Source organism: Liolophura sinensis, chromosome 11 (assembly GCF_032854445.1).
Source record: "Liolophura sinensis isolate JHLJ2023 chromosome 11, CUHK_Ljap_v2, whole genome shotgun sequence".
NCBI classification, from domain to species: domain Eukaryota; kingdom Metazoa; phylum Mollusca; class Polyplacophora; order Chitonida; family Chitonidae; genus Liolophura; species Liolophura sinensis.
The window spans coordinates 13,626,670-13,643,960 of NC_088305.1; the positions used below are offsets into that span (position 1 = coordinate 13,626,670).

The window sequence follows — 17,291 nt, forward strand, 5'->3', positions numbered from 1 at the left end:
TTCTTTCGGTTTTGGCCAATGTGTAGGCCTTTATCTGTGTGTCTACACAGTTCCTGGTGACATAGAAAATATTGTTTGCACTAGGCTCCCGTTCAAGGACCGGTTCGAATGGGCACATCGGTCACGTGGCTAGGTGGGTCTTTCCAACAACACACGTGCGAGAGACTCGCATGAATAATTTATTACCTTGTTAAGTCCAACAGGGTCGTTTTTATTGGATTTGCTCCGAACGATCGCTCTGGTATATATACATATGTAGGAGATGCGATGAGTTAGAGCTGCCAAAGACGTTACGGGAAACGCGGGAGTTGTGCGGCTACTCAGCGTGTACCATTAACTGTAATATAAACACAATTTCAGATTTAACTGTCCCGTCCGAAATTCTGGTGTAGTTTCTTTATGGAATGTATTTCATTCCCTTTCTAGTTTGTTTATTAAATATATTTTATTTCATATTCTTGCAAATTTTGTTTTTTCCGTATATAGAAGGCCTATGGCATCGAGTATGCGAGTACCTCCCCGGGCTCTGCCAGCGGTCTCTTCCCACTATAATGCTGACTGCGGCCGTGTAAGGGAAATATTCTTCAGTACGGCTTAAAACACCAATCACACAAATAAATGAGAACCTTTTCACCACAGAGCACCAAGCTTTGTTTGTAGTGGTTTATTTATCATATTCGACTAATGTACATGAATCCATGCGTAGAAACAGACTGTCTTATATCTGCCGTCAACCAGTGAGGATGTCCCAGGTCAATAATCGCGAGGCCAATTTCCAAAACGACGTATAACACACACCACCAAATAAAGCATATAGTAGTAGGCCTATATACGAAAATAGGACGGAGTCACGCAAAGAGAAGCAGTCAACAGTTTTCAGTGATGTAAGAAAGACGCAACGTTTGTTCTAGGCGAATGAGTGAAAACAAGATTCAAACCATGTACCATGCTAGAATATCAGTTGTCGATAACAAAATCTCATTTGCGCACTGGCTGCAACTATTCATATATCCAACGTGGGCGATCTAATTCAGTACGATGAATATACAGCCTCTAGACCCGGCTTAAGTACAGTTAGACACAAACATGAAGCAGACACAAATATGAAGCAGCGCCAGACTGGACGCTCTGTCCATATTTACTTACAAAAGAAACATTCTCAATATAGAACATGTATATATATATATATATATATATATATATATATATATATATATATATATATATATATATATATATATATATATATATATATATATATATATACACACAAGGTAGTACTCTACACACATACATGTGTACCACAGTACACAAAAGCAACTTCAGCAAAAGTGATTGGTACCATGCAGGCGTTATGGATAGTGTGAAGATGCACGTATGGCGTTTATAACGCTAGATGGCCCCAATAACAACTCAAAATTGAAATGACTGCATGCTATTTTACAATGGTCTCTCTAAAATGAAAGATGTTCTTCTTCGTAATGGTAACTCCAAATACAATAAAAGAAAAACCAGTTGGTAACTCCAAACATCATAAATGGAAAGCGCGTTACTTTGTAATGGAAACTGCAAATTGAAAAGCGTGCTACGTCTCAGAGGTTACTCGAAATACCATAAATGAAAAGCGTGATAATTCGCAATGGTAACTCATAATGAAAAGCCTGCGCAATAACTCTAAACCCGGTTGCTTCGCCATGGTAAATCCAAAGTGAATCTATGCTTCTTCGCAATGGTAACTCAAGAATTTATTTATTTATTCATTTATTTGATTGGTGTTTTACGCCGTACTCAAGAATATTTCACATATACGACGGCGGCCAGTATTACGGTGGGTGGAAACCGGGGACAGCCCGGGGGAAACCCACGACCATCTGCAGGTTGCTGACACACCTTCCCACGTACGGCCGGAGAGGAAGCCAGCATGAGCTGGACTTGAACTCAGAGCGACCGCATTGGTTAGAGGCTCCTGGGTCATTACGCTGCGCTAGCGCGCTAACCGACTGAGCCACAGAGGCCCCCCTCAAGAATTAAAGCGTACTACTTCTCAAAGGTGACTCCAAGTTCTGCTTGGTAACTTTAATATTAAGAACACACTATATTTTTCAACGGTGAGTCAAAAATATGTAAATCGTGCTATTTTTCAATGGTAACTCTAAAATAAAAAGCCTGAAATACATTTTTATGGTAAATATAAAGCTAGCCAGATAACAGTGGTATTGGTAAGTTCAAATGAATTAAACGGATCTGGTCAGCCTGGAGTCAGACATGCCGTTCTCTAGTAACATGGAGATTATCTCTCTCATTGCCATGGAAGCGAAAGAGACGATTATAAAATCTGTCAAACTGTAGCCAGAAATATTTATTTATTTATTTATTTGATTGGTATTCTTACTTAATAATATTTCACTCATACGACGGCGGCCAGCATTATGGTGGGAGGAAACCGGGCAGGTTGCTGCCAGACCTTCGCACGTACGGCCGGAGGGGAAGCCAGCATGAGCTGGACTTGAACTCACAGCGACCGCATTGGTGTGGTGCTTCTGGGTCATTACGCTGCGCTAGCGCGCTGTCCAACTGTTCCTCGGAGGCCCCCTAGCCAGAAGTAAACGAGTATTCGCAGGACATATAATCGCAGAATATTTTGACGATGATGCTTAGTTTTAGCCAGCTTTCTACCACACAGTCTTAATTACCACGTCGAAAGGAAAATGGTGTTTACGTTTCATATAAATTAACTTTCCGGTAAACATTTATTTTTTTTTTCCTTTTTTTAAAAGTGGAATATTTTGACACTGACATCTCACCGAAAGAATGTGTCACTAGGGCGGTAACCAGTGGTTACGTAACGAGCAGTGGGAGGCAAGAACACCCTTAAGCTTTCTTTTTTAATCTTTATACACACTATGAGATGGGATCGATTCGGCGTGAGAAATAGAACAGATTGACCAATTCTCCCAATGGGCTGAAACCCAAAAGGAACCGCTAAGGCAAATATCCCTTCGTCCTCTTCCCGGGCAGATTTTGTTCTTTGGCTTGCAGAAAGAAGGGCAATAATCCTTCCGGCAAAAGGACGAGACCACGGGGAAAACCTCCAGTCGAGTTAACAGTCAAAATTTGCCTGTAACACGGAATTGCTTTCAGACCTGTAGACTATTTCAATAATAATTAGTTGTTAAAGAATTTAACTTAACCTCATAATAATTAAACCGCAATGTATGATATGTATACATACATATGAGACAATTTTTATCTATTTTAAGTCAGGAGACTCGGGATTACATCCGAGGCAAGAGGCTAGAGCGAAGAAGCATGACTGTTTGGCCCCTTGTCAGCATAATGTGATTGGCTGGGGTGTCAAGTTTGGTGTCTTCGGTATGATACTTCAGTTACGGCAGGACTTTGCCGTCATAGACTCGCCCTGCCACAAGAAGACACAGTATATGTACACACAAGTAATGACTCCTGATCGTACCATGACTGAAATACTGTTAAGTACGACCTTAAACCCCAAGAATACATAAATACATACGTAACAACTTTATGTCACAGTTTTAACGTTTAAACGTGACCTGGGCTTTTATCTATTTTAGCGCTTAGGACGTCTGGTTCTTTATCCGAAGGTCCAAGGTGAAAGGAGTCAAAGGTAAGAAGAGGCCCTCACTGGCTTCATGATCTAAAATCACCAGTCTCGCTATAAACGGTTATAAAACTCTAGGCCATCGCTGCGTTACTGATATTAGGCACCGGTCTCGCCGTAAATGAGATGTCATTAAAACACTAGGGCTTCCCTGGCTAATGATATAAGGTACCTGTGTGGCTGTAAACGAGAGGTCATTAAAACAATAGGGCCTCACTGGCTTAGTGATATGAGGCACCAGTCTCGCTGCACTCGACAGGTCATTAAAACAATAGGACATTGATGGCTTAGTGATATACGGCACCGGTCTCGCTGTAAAGGAGAGGTCATTAAAACTCTAGGGCATCCCTGGCTTAGTGATATCAGTCACAAGTCTCTCTGTAAACGAGAGGTCAATAAAACAATAGGCATCGCTGGCTTAGTGATGTACAGCACCGGCATTGCTGGCTTATAGTGATATAAGGCACAGGTATCGCTGTAAACGAGAGGTCAGTAAACAATAGGGTGTCGATGGCCTAGTGATGTAAAGCACCTGTCTCGCTGGCTTATAGTGATAAAGATACAGGTTTCGCTGTAAAGAAGAGGCCATTAGCACAATAGGGCCTCGCTGACTTAGTGATATAGGGCACCGGTCTCGCTGTAAGCCAGAGGCCCTAGATAAATAAAGTGTGCGGCTAGTTAGACTGCGGCTTCTACAGTGAAGGTTTGCCAGGTGCCCTCCGAAAGTCGGCGGTTTTCACCGGGCCTTGTTTGGTTTCCCTCACCAATCGCCCTGACCGTCGCCCATGGAATGAAACTAATTCTAGGAAAAGTGAAAGGATCTGGTCAGCCTGTATTCAGTATAAACTGGGTCGGACTGCAGGGACAAGACGAGAACGTCTTGCACCAATCGTAAGCACGCATGCACGCAACTGCAAAAAGAGATAGCCTATACGAAATAATGTTGCGAGTGATGAGAAATTTATGAAGCAAAGACTAAACCAAATCCCGTATTAATTAGACCTTGAGTTTTGTACACCGTGATTGTGTATCGTGATTAAGCTGCAATCAATTTCGTGCTTTAAAATGTTCCTTGCACTTGTTTCTCTCTCGTGTTACGTTACATCCTCTCGTGCTATTGGGGTTGGGTAAGACACGACGGTGACGGGCACTTCATAATGTTGATATAGTGTGTTATTTAGTCTCAAATTGAGTGCCGTTTGCAAATGTCGTGATTATTTCGACGTTCGGGAAATGCACTGGCCCCTTCACGGGCGACCTGTAGGACGTCAGGTAAACAAAACACGTGCAGATTTGAGATCTGTCTGTCATATTCATGTTTCACGTCTACGTGGAAAATGCGCAAGCCCGGTACAATCTCTAGCGTGTTTCTTTCATGTTTTAGCAGGAGCTGTTAAATGTGATACAGTAAAACAAACAAGTACGCCTGATAGTCGCATCTACGATTTCAGGGAGTGTTTGAGAACTCTTCAGCACGGAGGTAGAAATGAGGATACCTCGCGCGTGCCCCGACACTCTTCGCGTGACAGTTACGTGACGGCCACTTCAAAGGGAATGCTGAATATTTTTCTGTTTTGTCAAAGAGTTGTGCCTATAGTGATGGATGAAATGGATACCATTACATTCAAGGGCCAGAAAAAGGCTGCCTCTCAAAACGCAGCCTTTGCCAAAACTGCCTGTTTTGTTTGTATTTGTTACGATGGTGACATTTGACTGAGGACTGGATATTGAACACCTGCAGGAAGAACGTATATATTTTTTTCCTTAAATTTTAATTTAGATTTTTTAAGAGTCCTAATATGAGCAGTGGTACGTACTTACATGCATACTCTTTACAGCGTATATACCGCTCTCTTTACGCTAGCTTCACATCACTGCCATTCATGTGCCGTTAGCAAGTTTTGTACATTTAAATTTCAACGCCAAGGTTACGGTGATAAGACAGGAGATGATATCACAAAAAACAAAATCTCTGTTTCAAGATTTGTTTAACTTTCTATTAATACTTAATACATTTGCATTGCCATTATCTAAAGTAGAACACCTATGAACCAATTTATTGATGAATGTTGATTAGGCCTATATGGTTTTGCGCAAAGACATCAGTGTTGAAGCTAAGCCTAAACAAACCCAAAGGACCAAAGTATAAAACTTGTCTATACACAAAAAACGCTTTTGTTGTATGAACACAAACCTGTGTTCGTTCGAACAAAACTTTTGTATCATATTTGAACACTCTATCTTGTGTTGAGTAACACAAGCATGTGTACTTCACACTTATGTAACACGTTTGCGTTGAGGTAACACATTTTTGTGCTGAACGAAACAAAACAAGTTTTAGATTTCAACACAAGTGTTTTTTTATATGTAGTGGCGGCTGTCATTTAAAACGGGCGTAAAGGAAGGCAATGCGCTGTAAGGAGTATGACTTTCATAAAAATGGTTCATATACTTATATATACGGAAACATTCACAAATCATGTTAGCAGGGCCCCTTGTGGCCATGCCGTGTAACGGAGAACGGCCGAAGTTCTTGGCCATACGAGGAGCTCACCTGTTGGAATATAAATGTACGGTTGCCGTTAATTCCAATACGTTTCTATGTCAGGAGGTTTGTCATGTACTCTTGCTGAGGTGCGATTCTTTCTTCCAGACTCTTCCCGAATCCTTGGACAGGGACTAAAACAACGATCACATAAATAAAAAAAAAGTATTGCAGTTTGTTTACATGTACTTCAAAGGTCTAGAGCTTGCTGAAGAAATAATGGCATCATCCACTGCAGTGAAAAAGAAAGTTATATTGTGAAGACAAGAACTGTGTCCCTCATTGTCATAAAATTCTGTTACATTTACATCTTATAGGTGAATCGAAAGCTAAACAAATTACTGGTCACCCTCAATAAGACACGTCTGAACTATTCGTCTAGTGAATTTTTTGAAAGTGTTTTATTTCATTCTTTCTTTTTTTTTTCACAGCTGTACGATCGGTCTAGGAACAATGAGGTCCGATTGCGGCATTAATTTAACACAGCCATTAATTTCAAATGTTAATGAATGAATGAGCGATTGGAGTCATAACACCCCATCTTTCAGTCATGATTGAACAGAGCAGAGGGATTTGATATCAATAAAGCAAAACGGAACATCTGAAGAGTTATCCAACAGTATAATAGTGCGCGCAGAGTATTGGATGTATTGGTATTGAATTTAAACTGAGGTGACTATACCGTAGCAAATGGCGCTCACTAGTGTGAGTTTATTTATTTATTTATTTATTTATTTATTTGATTTGTGGTCTACACCGTACTCAAGAATATTTCTTAAACTTAAACTTTCAGCGACCGCATTGGTGAGAGACCGCATTGCGCCGTGTTGGCGTGCGTACCCGCTTGGCCACGGAGGACCCTAGTGTGAGTTGAAGACCAGAAGCCGGCGATGAAGAAATAAATGTATATATGTCTGAATGTACAGAATCGTTCACCAATGGTCATAACCAAGTCGTCTCAAGTTTGAAAGTGGCAACATTATTTACTGAATTATGATACTGAAGTATCTTGCCGAAGACACCAGACATGACACCCCATCCAGTCCCATTATACTGACACCTGGTCAACCAGTCATGTTTCCTTGCTAAAACCTCTCAGTGTTGAGCGCAAAGCGAGGCAGCCACAAATACCATTTTTTAAAGCAATTGCTTTGACCCGACTCGGGTTTGATCCCGGGGACTTCAAGGCGTACGCTCTAGCCATTAGGCCACCAAAGAGGCCATAAATGTACGAGAATGAATACACGTACAAGCATGTAAACACAAGCCCAGAAGCCACGACAAACCTGATATAAATGCACTCTTGATTTAATTATCCATTGTTGACATTGAGCCTATAGCTCTATAATTAATAAAAAAATGAATTCGTGCAAGATTCCCCCATTTTACTGCGCATTGATTAATTGCGCTAGTTTGTAGCCTAGATAGATAATTGGAGAAAGAAAACGACGATATATGTTAAGTCGGCATTTCATTGAGGCGTCCATTAACGAGTTATATCCGAGTCCATACGCGTGCGCAGAAAATACGGAGGGCGGGTGTAATGGACGATATCACGAGTATTTAGCGATTTTCCTAAGGATATGTCCAATGATCTTATCCAATTAAAACCAAACCTTTACATTACACGCGCCTTTGTTTTCTAATGGGTCAAACGACTTGCCTTTCGGAAACCTGGCAGCGGGCCAAACGCCATTTACAACGAGATTTATGAATAAAAACGATATTGGTTTATTTTAGCATGCATAAGACTTGTAAACATTTTTTTAATTGGAGTTCTCTAATAAGGCTTCCCAATGGATTACAATGGGTCATTTTGCGCCTGTTTACATGATTTAAGGGAAAACGCTGGGCGGCAGGCCATGATACCGCGTTGTGGTCAGGCTGCACGTGGGAGTGACGCGCGGATGAATACATATATGTCGGATATTCTCTCGAATGTCTTCGGGCAGTGTTGTTTTGTAAAAAGAAGGGATACGTTTGATGTGGAAGACTTGGGGAAGGGCGGTAAACAGACCAACGGACTTCTGAAGAATAAACTATTCATTTGGCACCCGTTCGCCTACAACTTCGCTCTTCCTCTTGAGGTCATTTCTGTGAAGTTTAGCACATCTCAGACAACTCATTCTCAAATACAACCCGCCTTTTATTACAATTTTTCTACAAAACAGGCGACAATGGCCCTCAAGTTAACACCATTACGCGTATAGATAGGCGGGTTGCTCTCTGGCCTATAACAAACCAATCAACACAACAATTGTTATATTCTCTTCTTGAACTGTGTTGTTATACACTCAGATTTCGTCAAGGAGCTCTGTTGAGAAGATTTCCTCCTCCATTGATCCAGTCACGCAGCACGTGCTTCTCGTCCAGTCTGGCTTTCGTTCAGGTCCGAAATGACCTTTCCTCATAAAGTAATAGTTTGGGGTTAGGTCGCACGTGCCTTAAAGGCCGAGCGGGCAAGCTGCCTTTTTGACATGAGCCCGTTAACTAAACTCTGTGGGCTGATATCTCTCGTGCCTAGATATCCCGCGTGGGATTTACTAAGATCTCTGGAAGTGTCTATTCCACACCCTTACTAATCCATCCTCAATCCGTGTAACACTTCAGTCATCAATACGCCAACACTCAAGGACACGACTCTCATACTGAACACGTATATCTGCGGATTAAATCTCAATCCTTCTTTGGAAACGAAATGCCGTGTTAATTACAGCAAGGCTTTAGGGTAAATCTACAAAACCTTAAAATAAAATTACTTATTATATGTCGTCAATAACACGATATTATTTTATCACAGGGGAATTTTATTGTCGATGTAGGATTCAATTGCTGACAGTCAGCAAGTTTCGGTTTATTTATTGTCCCTTGGCTTACAGAGAAAACCACTACAAACAGTATGTATGTGGCCTGCTGTACTATGAACTGAATTTGGTGAAAAGGCTTTAAGTGTCTGCGTCTTTTGATATATTCGTATGGTCTCTTACAGTCACTGAATATTGATTTCACTCAGTCGCCTAGAACATACTTGCGTCTTTCCAATGTCATCGAAAAATGTTGACTGCTACTCTTTGCATTACTCTATGCTATTTTTCGTACTTTTTAAATGCTTTTTGAGTTTTTTGGTGGTTTTGGGAATTGGCCTTGCCATTGTTGATCTGGGCCGTCCTTATTGGTTTACGGCTGGTATACGAATGTGTGTTTCTACGCATAGATTCAATGTGGGTGTTCTTTGCCTACGTTTAGCCCGGGCCTAGGGAGCGTATCTCTACCCTGCTGACAGAGCATAACGTTGGATATACGAACAGTTATAAAATCGCAAGTGAGATACATTTTTTGATTATCGATTATTTTTTGATTATTATTTGATTAACCTATATACACTAGGAAAGGCAGATGCTTTGGTTAATTATTTAATCCATTCGCCTAGAACATTCCTTTTGCCTTTCCATCATCACTGAAAACTGTTGACAACTTATGTTTGCATGATACCGTACTAATTTCTTACTTTACAAAGGCCCACTTTCTTATTTCTTTGATGGTCTGTGTTGTATGTTTATTTTGGAAAGTGACCTTGCGTTTATTGAATCGAAAAGTCTATTTTGATTGACGTCTGGTATACGAACGTCAGGAGAACCCATAAGCCAATGTTCTTGTCATTGTTGAAGAAAACCCATTAACCAATGTTCTTGTCATTGTTGAGGAAAACCCATTAACCAATGTTCTTGTCATTGTTGAGGAAAAACCCATTAACCAAGGTTCTTGTCATCGTGCAGGACAACCCACCAAAGCCAATGTTCTTGTCATTGTCAAGGAGAGCCCCTTAGCCAATGTTCTTGTCATCAGCCAGGACAATCCATTAGCCCTGGCTCTTGTCATAGTTCAGGAGAATCCATTAGCCAATGTTCTTTTCATCGTTCTTCAGGAGAGGTCATAATTCTGTTTGGCCACGGCTGTAGTGTAATGTTTTATCACAAATATTTCATGAAAATGTTCCATTTCTTGTATTATCGTCGGTGTCAACCAATCAAGCAGATGAGAAAAAAAAAAACAAAAAAAAAACGAATTCACTATAGCTACGAAATATCGCAAAAATTCGACGACATCTTGCACTCATACCAGGCCACTCGGTAAATGAATAGTACAGATCATAAGACAGATCAATTCTTGTTAGCTGCTTATTATTAACTTAAGTCGGCATTAAAGATAGGTGTACATTGGTTTCTTTAGTAGACACGCAAAGCCAGCCGGAATTCTTTACTGTGACAACAACCAGGATTATTTTGCTCTGTGAATCTTTGACAAAACAGAAACAAAGCAAAGCCACTACCCGCAGAGCTTGATGAGACAAATGGAAAACTGGTTGATTTCATTTGATTTACATGAATGTAAGGGCAGAGTGAGTAGTTTGATGGAAATACACATGTATGAAATAAGGGAGAGAACCGCGGTAGTATCTTCCTACTCAATGGGAGGGCGCACTTCAAGAGTTCTTCTATTCCATATACTCTATACATTTTTCATAGTGACATAGTGACGCGACCAGTATTAAAGCACATATTAGTTCAATCAAATTTCACCTCTCAAAAATAAATAAGAAAATGGATAACTAAATCCGTGCATCTTCTTTTGTATTTATTAATTATTTCAAACACAAATCAAATGCAGTTATAATTGTACAAATCCATATTAATCGGTTTTTATTTATTTATTTATTTATTTATTTATTTATTTATTTGATTGGTGTTTTACGCCGCGCTCAAGAATATTTCGCTTATACCATTATGGTGGGAGGAAACCGGGCAGTGCCCAGACGAAACCCACGACCATCCGCAGGTTGCTGTCAGACCATACCAAGTACGGTTAACAAATCGGTTTTTATAATGATGATGTACTGGTATGGGCAGCTCTAATTAATTACGTTGACGTCATTGATTCGTTCGCTTTTTCTATATACGCTTTTCTCATGTCATTAAAATCATATGGTCTAACCCTTTTCATTTAATGCTTTGTCAAATATATTTAATAACTATTCTAACATCAAATTTTCCGTTTATCACTTTTCTGGCAGTAAATATGAATGCTGTAATTTGATCGGTTACACTGTATCAGGTTGGTGCATTTAGCACACCAGTCTACGATCCAGATGAATTATTGAACTACTTATGTGAAAATAAAGTATTTTCAGGTAATGTCACGCAATTTTTTCTTATTATTATCGTTACATAATTGTAATTGTTGATACAACATTGTAATTGTTGTTACAAAATTGTAATTGTTGTTACAATATTGTAATTATTGTAAGGTTTAATTATGTATAATAATAATGATAGGCCTACTTTGTTATGCATGAAGACTAGACAAGTTTTCCCAGTGTTTTAAATTAATTCGATTCGGATTAACTCGTGAGTTCAAACATGACAAACTGATTTTTTTAGTGAAACTCAACATTGTCCCTTGTGCCTGCCTTACTCATTCTTGTTGAAATTGTGGAGAATGCAGAGCCGACGTTCAAAAATATACCTATACGCGGTATATGAAATATCATAATAATGTCTTTAACATCATCGGTACTCCGGCTTTACTGTCTATTCTGCAAGTTCCTTTTTTATTATATTTATTTTATATTGTATTTTAATTGAAAACTGAATATTTGAGTAAGTATACTTGTACAGAAACGGTTTCAGACGAACATGAAGGCCTATGTAACCAACATTGTTTAGATCATGATTCAAGGGAGGCAACATAAAGACCACTTAGCGAAGACAGTGCAAGATCTGCGCTTCTCTCCCTTTGTGCGTTTTGCGGCTATGCTAGCTTTGTTAGCAGGTGAAACGAGTTGCAAAGGATGAAGGATTTCAACACCGCTGCTGTTTGGTGTCCCTGTCGATGACAACCTGTTTGATCGGGCCAAATTATTAATACCTGAAAAATGATGCCTGATTTTCTCAAAGCTGAATGGACTTTGTGTTCGCGGGGCAAATATGGAGTTTAATTGCTAAATTATTACTAATTTTGGGCTGGGCTACGTGACCGTCTGATTTCCATCGTACGCCGCAGCGAAACATTTGGTTAAATTTCTGCCCCACCAATGCCCTTAAAAAGCCAGGTCGTTCAGTCATAGCGATTCCATGGTGAAAATGGTATCTGAGTGGATAGCCTGCCTGGACAAGAGGTAAGTAGGCCTAACCCGAGGCGTGTTTTATTTGTTTTCTAATGAACGATGCTGGTTTCATTGACGGATGATCGCACTTTGACATTCATCACCTGTAAGGCTTGTAGACTGTATATATAACCCACAATAAAATAGCCTCCCATTTTGACGGGTGATGTAGCGTACGATCTGCGATCAGCTGTATGAAGTCTTCATTTATGACATTTCGTGGGTTTTATTGTCTCATTTAAATGTTTATAAGGAAGATTGGTATTAAATCGGTGCACAATTGCCATTCATTGACATATACATGTAGACATCTGTGTATGGCCATGACCTTTAGTTCAAACATACATGTATATAAAAACCAGCTGTGCTCTGTTTAACTTTATTTGATCTGACATGAAAACCTTAAAATTAAGGTGTATAGAGTCTAGAAAATATCACATAATGAATCATAGTAGGCCTACTAGATGGTACATATGCATAAATCTGAGATTGCTGACGTTAGGCTTAGCAAGTTGTTCAATCAAGGGTGGCCTCAAGGCAGACGTTCGTTTATAGCTAACCTTGGCCCGAACAAAATTTTGTCAAACGTTACATCAAAGTAATCTCGAACTAGTATGTAGACATACACTTCAGTAGCTATGTAGCAGCGTAATGACCCAAGAGCCTCTCATCAATGCGGTCGCTGTGAGTTCAAGTCAAGCTCATGCTGGCTTCTTCTCCGGGCCGTACATGGGAAGGTCTGCCAGCAAGCTGAAGATGGTTGTTGGTTTCCACCGGGCTGTGCCCGGTTTCCTCCCACCATAATGAAGTGGCTTGGTGTGAGAGATAGGCAAATCAGGCTATGACTCAGTGGCATGGTGTGAGAGGCACATCCAGTTATGCCCTGTCAGCCAAGCCTCAGTGGCTTGGGTGTTAGAGATAGGCACATCCAATCTATGCCCTATCAGCTAAGTCTCATTGGCTTTGTGTGAGAGATAGGCAAATCCAGGCTATGCCCTATCAGCCAAGCCTTACTATCTTGGTGTGAGAGATAGGCAAATCCAGGTTATGCCCTGTCAGCTAAGCCTCATTGGCTTAGTTTCAGAGACAGGCACTCCAGGCTATGCCCTGTCAGCTAAGCCCTTGTTGGCGTGGTGTGAGAGTAGGCAAATCCAGGCTCTGTCATGTCAGCTAAGCCTCAGTGGCTTGGTGTGAGAGATAGGCATATCCAAACTATGCCCTGTCAGCTCAGCCTCATTGGCTTGGTGTGAGAGATAGGACACATCCAGGCTATGCTATGTCAAGCTAAGCCTCATTGGCTTGGTGTGAGAGATAGGCACATCCAGGCTATGCCCTGTCAGCTCAACCTCATTGGCTTGGTGCGAGAGATAGGCACATCCAGACCTATGCCCTGTCAGCTAAGCCTCATTGGCTTGGTGTGAGAGATAGGCAAATCCAGGCTCTGCCATGTCAGCCAAGCCTCATTGGGCTTGGTGTGAGAGAAAGGCACATCCAGGCTATGCCTGTCAGCTAAGCCTCATTGGCTTGGTGTGAGAGATAGGCAAATCCAGGCTCTGCCATGTCAGCTAAGCCTCATTGGCTTGGTGCGAGAGATAGGCACATCCAGGTTATGCCCTGTCAGCTAAGCCTCATTGGCTTGGTGTGAGAGATAGGCACATCCAGGCTATGCCCTGTCAGCTAAGCCTCATTGGCTTGGTGTGAGAGATAGACACATCCAGGCTATGCCCTGTCAGCTCAACCTCATTGGCTTGGTGTGAGAGATAGGCACATCCAGGTTATGCCCTGTCAGCCAAGCCTCATTGGCTTGGTGTGAGAGATAGACACATCCAGGCTATGCCCTGTCAGCAAAGCCTCTGTGGCTTGGTGTGAGAGATAGACACATCCAGGTTATGCCCTGTCAGGCTAAGCCTCATTGGCTTGGTGTGAGAGATAGACACATCCAGGCTATGCTATGTCAGCTAAGCCTCATTGGCTTGGTGTGAGAGATAGGCAAATCCAGGTTATGCCCTGTCAGCCAAGCCTCATTGGCTTGGTGTGAGAGATAGGCACATCCAGGTTATGCCCTGTCAGCTAAGCCTCATTGGCTTGGTGTGAGAGATAGACACAATCCAGGCTATGCCCTGTCAGCTAAGCCTCATTGGCTTGGTGTGAGAGATAGATACATCCAGGCTATGCTATGTCAGCTAAGCCTCATTGGCTTGGTGTGAGAGGTAGGCACATCCAGGTTATGCCCTGTCAGCCAAGCCTCATTGGCTTGGTGTGAGAGATAGGCACATCCAGGGATGCCCTGTCAGCTAAGCCTCATTGGCTTGGTGTGAGAGATAGGCACATCCAGGCTGATGCCCTGTCAGCTAAGCCTCATTGGCTTGGTGTGAGAGATAGGCACATCCAGGCTATGCCATGTCAGCCAAGCCTCATTGGCTTGGTGTGAGAGATAGGCGGCACATCCAGGCTTGATGCCCTGTCAGCTCAACCTCATTGGCTTGGTGCGAGAGATAGGCACATCCAGGCTCTGCCCTGTCAGCTAAGCCTCATTGGCTTGGTGTGAGAGATAGGCACATCCAAGCTATGCCATGTCAGCCAAGCCTCATTGGCTTGGTGTGAGAGATAGGCACATCCAGGCTATGCCCTGTCAGCTCAACCTCATTGGCTTGGTGCGAGAGATAGGCACATCCAGGCTATGCCCTGTCAGCTAAGCCTCATTGGCTTGGTGTGAGAGATAGGCAAATCCAGGCTCTGCCATGTCAGCTAAGCCTCATTGCTTGGTGCGAGAGATAGGCACATCCTGGTTATGCCCTGTCAGCTAAGCCTCATTGGCTTGGTGTGAGAGATAAGCACATCCAGGCTATGCCATGTCAGCTAAGCCTCATTGGCTTGGTGTGAGAGATAGATACATCCAGGCTATGCTATGTCAGCTCAACCTCATTGGCTTGGTGCGAGAGATAGGCAACATCCAGGGTTATGCCCTGTCAGCCAAGCCTCATTGGCTTGGTGTGAGAGATAGACACATCCAGGCTAGGCCCTGTCAGCTAAGCCTTGTTGCTTGGTGTGAGAGATAGGCAAATCCAGGCTATGCCCTGTCAGCTAAGCCTCATTGGCTTGGTGTGAGAGATAGGCACATCCAGGCTATGCCCTGTCAGCCAAGCCTCATTGGCTTGGTGTGAGAGATAGGCACATCCAGGCTATGCCCTGTCAGCTCAACCTCATTGGCTTGGTGCGAGAGATAGGCACATCCAGGCTCTGCCCTGTCAGCTAAGCCTCATTGCTTGGTGTGAGAGATCACAATCCAAGCTATGCCATGTCAGCCAAGCCTCATTGGCTTGGTGTGAGAGATAGGCACATCCAGGCTATGCCCTGTCAGCTCAACCTCATTGGCTTGGTGCGAGAGATAGGCACATCCAGGCTATGCCCTGTCAGCTAAGCCTCATTGGCTTGGTGTGAGAGATAGGCAAATCCAGGCTCTGCCATGTCAGCTAAGCCTCATTGGCTTGGTGCGAGAGATAGGCACATCCAGGTTATGCCCTGTCAGCTAAGCCTCATTGGCTTGGTGTGAGAGATAAGCACATCCAGGCTATGCATGTCAGCTAAGCCTCATTGGCTTGGTGTGAGAGATAGACACATCCAGGCTATGCCCTGTCAGCTCAACCTCATTGGCTTGGTGCGAGAGATAGGCACATCCAGGTTATGCCCTGTCAGCCAAGCCTCATTGGCTTGGTGTGAGAGATAGACACATCCAGGCTATGCCCTGTCAGCTAAGCCTTGTTGGCTTGGTGTGAGAGATAGGCAAATCCAGGCTATGCCCTGTCAGCTAAGCCTCATTGGCTTGGTGTGAGAGATAGATACATCCAGGGCTATGCTATGTCAGCTAAGCCTCATTGGCTTGGTGTGAGAGGTAGGCACATCCAGGTTATGCCCTGTCAGCCAAGCCTCATTGGCTTGGTGTGAGAGATAGGCACATCCAGGTTATGCCCTGTCAGCTAAGCCTCATTGGCTTGGTGTGAGAGATAGGCACATCCAGGCTATGCCCTGTCAGCTAAGCCTCATTGCTTGGTGTGAGAGATAGGCACATCCAGGCTATGCCATGTCAGCCAAGCCTCATTGGCTTGGTGTGAGAGATAGGCACATCCAGGCTATGCCCTGTCAGCTCAACCTCATTGGCTTGGTGCGAGAGATAGGCACATCCAGGCTATGCCCTGTCAGGCTAAGCCTCATTGGCTTGGTGTGAGAGATAGGCACATCCAAACTATGCCATGTCAGCCAAGCCTCATTGGCTTGGTGTGAGAGATAGGCACATCCAGGCTATGCCCTGTCAGCTCAACCTCATTGGCTTGGTGCGAGAGATAGGCACATCCAGGACTATGCCCTGTCAGCTAAGCCTCATTGGCTTGGTGTGAGAGATAGGCAAATCCAGGCTCTGCCATGTCAGCCAAGCCTCATTGGCTTGGTGTGAGAGATAGGCACATCCAGGCTATGCCCTGTCAGCTAAGCCTCATTGGCTTGGTGTGAGAGATAGGCAAATCCAGGCTCTGCCATGTCAGCTAAGCCTCATTGGCTTGGTGCGAGAGATAGGCACATCCAGGGTTATGCCCTGTCAGCTAAGCCTCATTGGCTTGGTGTGAGAGATAGGCACATCCAGGCTATGCCCTGTCAGCTAAGCCTCATTGGCTTGGTGTGAGAGATAGACACATCCAGGCTATGCCCTGTCAGCTCAACCTCATTGGCTTGTGTGAGAGATAGGCACATCCAGGTTATGCCCTGTCAGCCAAGCCTCATTGGCTTGGTGTGAGAGATAGACACATCCAGGCTATGCCCTGTCAGCAAAGCCTCTGTGGCTTGGTGTGAGAGATAGACACATCCAGGTTATGCCCTGTCAGCTAAGCCTCATTGGCTTGGTGTGAGAGATAGGCACTTCCAGGCTATGCCATGTCAGCAAAGCCTCAGTGGCT

At 43.1% G+C, this 17,291-nt stretch overlaps 1 protein-coding gene across 1 annotated transcript in view; it reads left to right on the top strand.

The window, feature by feature from the left end:
* Positions 1-12,035: 12,035 nt before the first annotated feature.
* Positions 12,036-17,291, top strand: part of LOC135478333 (rap guanine nucleotide exchange factor 4-like) — a 67,195-nt gene continuing 61,939 nt past the window's right edge. Inside the window, exon 1 of the mRNA XM_064758613.1 lies at positions 12,036-12,357. Within this exon, the coding sequence (XP_064614683.1) occupies positions 12,314-12,357 (44 nt within the window). The 5' untranslated portion in view covers positions 12,036-12,313. The remainder of the gene's footprint in view (positions 12,358-17,291) is intronic.